General features: G+C 34.3%; 1 protein-coding gene across 1 annotated transcript in view; it reads right to left on the bottom strand.

Moving 5' to 3' along the window:
- The window catches only part of LOC108377804 (ras-related protein Ral-a-like), an 8286-nt gene extending 2406 nt beyond the window's left edge, over positions 1-5880 (bottom strand). Inside the window, exons 1-2 of the mRNA XM_017634099.1 lie at positions 5555-5880; positions 5286-5446 (exon numbers count right to left, since the gene is read on the bottom strand). Of these exons, the coding sequence (XP_017489588.1) occupies positions 5286-5446; positions 5555-5707 (314 nt within the window). The 5' untranslated portion in view covers positions 5708-5880. The remainder of the gene's footprint in view (positions 1-5285; positions 5447-5554) is intronic.
- Between the last annotated feature and the right edge of the window lie 344 nt (positions 5881-6224).

Genomic DNA, 6224 nt, shown 5'->3' with positions numbered 1-6224 from the left:
CGAACCGAACACTGATTTTGGTAATAAAATTCAATGATTTGCAAGCGTTGCTCGTTAGTAAGTCTATTCATGATGAAATGTCAAAGCATACTGAGCATCTTTCTCTTTGACACCATGTCTGAAATCCCACGTGATCTGTCAAATACTAATGCATGAAAATCCTAACCTCAAAAAAATCACCCGTTACATAGCTTTAGAGTGGGGAAGTTGGGGCAGGCAATGGAAAGCTTCTCTTAAAATCCATTTTCCGTTCGGAGGCGACGTAAAATTGTATATCCCTCCATTTGTGTAACAACATCAAGACGCACTACACAAGTTGGAGTAAAAACTCGGACACACACTTAGCAAAAAATGTAAGCGCCAAAATAATATTATTACTTATTTTGAAATCTGATAATCCTGGGCTCGAATTGTCGCACGCGATATCGTATTACTCGTCACGTAAAAACACACGACTGACGTATCACGTAATTTTTTTCGCATGGCTTTCGAATCGTGAAAGGATTTTACGATTCCGAGCCCTGATCTCGCAAGTAAGAGAAACATTGATGAGCTATTAACAGCAGATTGGTTAATACCATTAACTTTAACTATTTCTGGAACAAGGAGCGCTCTTAAACGAATATAATACTTTTCACGGAATATGGTCATACGGAAGCAGCATTCGGAGCCCAACTTAACGATTTCTATAAAATTCGCACTTCTGACTGAATATATATCTCGCTCTCTCATAAGAAGCGCATTAGATTTCTCAAAGGCTTGCGTTAATTTAGGCATAGCTTCATTGAAGCAGATGTGTGAACTCGCCACCGACTAAATTCTTAATAAGAGCGAAGAGTCACTAAACGTTACTGAGATCTAAAAAAAAAAACAAGATGAACGTTTGAAATCGATTGACACATAAAATAGATTTATAAAAAGATTAAAAAAATGGCGATTACATTTTCATTTGGTGATTTGGCGAAATTCTTTCTTAAATTTTAAGCCGCTACACCACTGAATAACTGAAAATCCAAAATTTTCTTAGGGCTGGTGGATGTGGCAGTTTGTCGATTTTGGCTATCTTTTAGATTTAAAATTTTATGTCTAAAGCTAAGATACCGAATTCCAATAAAATGTTGCAGAATTTATTATTTCCCCACTCTATATCGTTATTGCAACGTTTGGTCGCAATTTTTGTGAGGAATTTACTTTGTGCGCCACTCCCAAACGGCGGTCTATGAGACGCTTTTCCATAGTAGAACATCCGAGGTTATTCAAATTTCTTTCTATAATGGGTGTTTAGCTGAGCCTCGGCCCTACCGAGTGTAAGTGCGCTCCTCTAACCACGCAGCTACTTACTACAGTTATTCAGTTTTAAAAATAATGCTGAACCATGGCTATTGGTCAAGCGTCGATTACTTTTTTAAGCATATTTTTCTGTTAATTAACGGTCTAAAAGTTACACACATACACTATATTACTAGCTCAAACAGTTACATTTGTAGCTGACGAATTTATAAAAAAAAAACCTTTGTTAAAAATCGTACATTTGTACGTACATACATATGTACATACCTAGTTGCATATTTTGGAATATAAATCATCCACCCCAAACAACAGAATGGCTCATGCAGAGGGTGGAGCGAATTAAAGTATCCTTTTATGACTCGCTAGAGTCATTTTAAATGTAGTATGTACATACCTTTCAGCCTAATGGCCTCTTTTGAACCCTATCAAGAATTTTCACCTTCTCTTATAGCAAATACATACATTTATACATACACACTCACAGAAGTATTCGTAATTTAGTTTTTCCACAATATTCAAAATGTTTTCCATCATAAATCTTTTTCGTTAATTTTAAACAAACTTGCAAACTTTGAACAAAATTTATAAAAATTAATCAAACTTGAAAAAAAATTTATCAAAATTCAAACTTTTCATTCAGAATTCGGTAAGCAGTTTCGTTACCTGTTCAATTTTAGTATACTAAAGTGCAAGTTTGCAGTAGCTAAAAATTACCGCTGATTTTTTAGAATTTTTTTTTGTCGAGGGTGTTGCGCATTTGTTTCCATATAAGGCATGAACAAAATCTATTTCTATAACAAACTGCGTACCGAAAATTTTTCTAAAAATTCTGAACAAAAAGTTTGAAATTTTGATGAAAATTTTTTTTAAGTTTGATTCATTTTTATTAATTTTAAACAAAGTTTGCAAGAATGACTTACATGTTTTTTGTTATAAAATGAGCTATATTTTAAACGAAAATTAACGAAAAAGATTTATGATGGAAAACATTTTGAATATTGTGAAAAACCTAATTTACGAATACTTCTGTGAGTGACTGTACATACATATGTATGCAATGCTTTCTCATAAGTAGCGATCACTTACGTATGCATGTACTCTTACATATGTGTCGCTTGAAGTTATGTACCTGTTGCCATATTTTCGAAATTAGCAAGTCGTTTCTGTGGCAACCTTTCCTGGTTGTAAGGAATAAACTTACGTGACATGTCCGTTTACACACCACCACCCACACTTTGTGGCAGGTGGAGAAACATGTCTAATTGAAGAGTAAACCACATACAAAACACCACCAAACATGTAAACGTGCTTTATTGCGTATGCATATATGTAAGTGACGCACCTGCCGCCCAGTACTAAGCGTTTAGATATATGTATGTATGTTTTTCACAGAGTTTGTTAACTTTGACTGAAGGGCGCGTCAAGTTGACGCCGCAGTATTGTGAATCAATAAGGAATGCGCTTCAGACGTATGTAAAACGGTGTTATGTATGCCTTTTCATATGCGGAAGTTATGCAAACATTCGACGTGTTGTTTACGTGACATGTTGCCATTAAGGTCGAAGCCGTCAATCTGCCTGCCTACAAGGCTTTTCGTCCTGTCACTGACTTTGGCCTTTTGCTGCTGCTGCCGCTTTATATGCTTCATAGCAGTTTTACGGTTTTAAAGGTGTGGTGCCTTTTTGGAATCGTTAAGAATAAATGGACTCACTGGAGTAAATAATGAGGCCAATAGCAGATTGGTGGTACATCGAGGATAAAAAAAAAACGTCATTAAGGCCAAATATTTTAAAAATCATTCATGAATAGAGTAAAATATGATCAATTAAGTAAAGAATTATTCATCCCACCCAGGATTTTTCGACCGATTTCGTTCTACAAATTTCATTGTTAAAGATGTGCCTACTCTAGTCGAACAATCACTGCAAAAGAAAAAAAATCGAGGCCCAACTCCTAGAGCATCTAGCTGCATTTCTGGGATTGGTCAAACATTTGATTCTGAACTCTAAAGTCAGCAATTCACCATTTACAGCAATCGATGAAAAGAACTTACCATAATGGATCAACAGAAAAGGTATTGTGTTCCACCATAACAAGATCAGAAAAAATAGTGGTTGTAATAAAATGAATATAAGAAAAAAAAAATTTAATTTGTTCAAAAATTTTACGCATTTTTTTCGATAACCGATTCGCAATTTTGAATAAGATATTAGCATATCAAGACTACTAGAGGACTAATTGATGTGTTTTAAGAACTCTCCAACGAGCTAAACAATACAGACTTCTTTCCGATAAGAAATATCAAAATAAGCAGATTCCCAAGGATCGTCCTACAAGAGAGAATTTAAAATGTATAAAATTTTGCTAACGCCTGGCAGAAAATAAGATTTCAGTTGCAATTCGTTTTCAGGAAGAGGCGGAGCGATTCTTTGCTATTACAGAAAGTTGAACTTTGACAGAGTCAAACTAATCCGCACAGCCCTCATATGGGAACCAAAAACCCACCAAAACCTATTTTTATTTTACTTTATTTCATTTAATTCTATTGTCATTTTTTATTTTATTTTATTTTATTTTATTTTATTTATATGACTGCTGTATGTCCGGCCACAATTTTGAGCAGATCAACTGTGCCGGTAATCCGGATATACGGTTACCGTCTGTCTATGCATTAAGAAAAAAATTCTCTCCCAAATAGAGAAACTTGAAAATTTCTGTACGATGTTTCGTTTCTAAATATGTCCAAAAATTTTCTTTGAGTAGAATTAAAATTATTTCGTATGTTTCGGAGCAGTAAAAATTTAGCGCCATTTGTTAAGTCATTTAAGTAAAACCCGTTAAATTGCATAAAAAACTAATACCAAAAATTTCGGATAATTAATTTTGACCTCAAAAAATTGCCACTTGTTTCAACGCTTGCACTAACTTAATAAACATAGTATTTTCATCGTTTATATGTACATATATAATAACACTTAAAAATTGTAGACTTTGCATAAATTTCCAAGCTAATTTCTCCTGACCTACATATGAAGCTAACCAAATTCTTAACCAAAGTTAAAAAAAGGTGATTTCGCACGAAAACCAATAAGAAATCGTTAAGAAAAAATTATTGTATGTATAGAAAATTTAATGATTCTGAAAGTAACCGCCGACATGCACCGCAAATCATAAAGTCAAAATTACAGCTATTTTAACAACAAAAACGTCACAGAAAAAACACTAAAGCTGAAATAATAATAACAACAATAAAATGACATTCTCCCCAACACATTTCACTAATTCGCCGAATGCAATTTGGCCAACAAATAATAGCACAATGCTAAATGAAAGCCGATAGCTGATAGCTAATGGCGAATTGTATGCACATATCCACAGATGCTAGTGGCCGAAAGTTGATTGGGATTTAAGAATACAAAACTAGTATTAACAGTGTGGCCAGATGTTCACGAAAACCGAAGCTAAACTGGTTTTGAAAAAAGGTAAGAAAAAGTTATATCCTATGAAAAATTAAGTTAAAATAAGTGAATATAATCATAACTTAAAAACTCTTTAGCAACTCGACAAGTTTGGCGAAACGGATTATTATTTTCTACACTGATAGCTTAAAGCAATTTTCTTTGTACTATTTTTTATAGACCTACAAAGAGTAAAGAAATTATTTTCTCAAAGAAATGTCACTTTGCTCTGCCATTGTAATTTTTGAACGGTAGACGATAGGTTTTGAATTATTAAAGATTTTCAGTATGACAACTACTTATTTTTATTAATTCCGGCCCGAATTTTGTTATGAATTTCGTAATTAAAAAAGGTCAGTAAAAACCACGAAATTAGACCTAAAGTTCCAGGACTAAGTATGGCATAAAATTAAATGCTAAATCTTACTTCAAAGAGGATAGCCTGGTCACACTAACTATTAATGCCGGCAAATCTGCTTACATATTTTAATAGGAGTCCATTTATTTAGCTACATATGTATGTATGTATGTACTCACCTGAATTCTTGTGTTGCTTGGAAGCTTTCGTCGTCTGTGATTGAGAAGACACAGAGGAAACCCTCACCACTGCGAAAATAATTATCTCTGATGGCAGCGTAATCCTCCTGTCCGGCAGTATCCAATATATCTATTTGTACTTCTTCGCCATCTAAAACGACCTGAAAAGTACAAAGTTTTTTTTTTTTTTTTTATGCGGAAACAAATCATTGGGTATGCAAATTTGAGCATTTAATTTCAAATTAAATTTTTTAGCTTTTCTTTCGAACCTTTTTTCTATAACTATCTGCTTTGGTTGGTTCGTAATCTTCCACGAATTCGTCGTACATGAATTGTAGTGTTAATGCTGATTTGCCAACACCGCCGCTGCCCACCATTATCACTTTGTGGAGCGCGGGTCCGACTGTAGGTTTTTTACTCATTTTGTTGGAAGGTTGGCTATTGGTGTTGCTGTTGTTGTGATAACGAGTTGTTTTTTTTTCTTTTTTAAGTTGAGCCTCCTTTGGTTTTCCTATGCCTTTCTGCTGGCTCCTTTTTTTATTTAGTAGCCAGGAAAATTTTGTTGGCAGGCTCAATCTGCCTCTTTTTACCTGCAAAATATGTTGAAAAATAAAGAAAATTTTTTTAAAATTCTTCAAAACACGCAAAAAACATGGAGAAAAGTGAAAACCTTAAAAAAAAGTGTTTCTATTGCCATTAAAAAAATCGCGTTTTTCGCAGATTATCAACGTAAATGGCCGCTGGACAAGGAAACGCACACATCAGCAGTGGCGCAGCTGCAGCTACACTGTCACCTTTTTAGATAATTTGTGTACGCAATCTGGTATCTGGCAGTCAGCTGGGCAGGAAATTGTAAAAGAAAATTGTGCCGGTATGTGACGTGTAAATCCTCGTTATTAAGATTTTTAAATCCCGTACGTACCTACATACATAAGTAGT

This window comes from Rhagoletis zephyria, unplaced genomic scaffold, assembly GCF_001687245.7.
Source record: "Rhagoletis zephyria isolate East Lansing unplaced genomic scaffold, Rhagoletis_zephyria_1.1 Rzeph_scaffold_12723, whole genome shotgun sequence".
Classification (NCBI taxonomy): domain Eukaryota; kingdom Metazoa; phylum Arthropoda; class Insecta; order Diptera; family Tephritidae; genus Rhagoletis; species Rhagoletis zephyria.
Note: the sequence above shows the minus strand (reverse complement) of the source record. Positions and strands in the feature narration are given on the sequence as shown.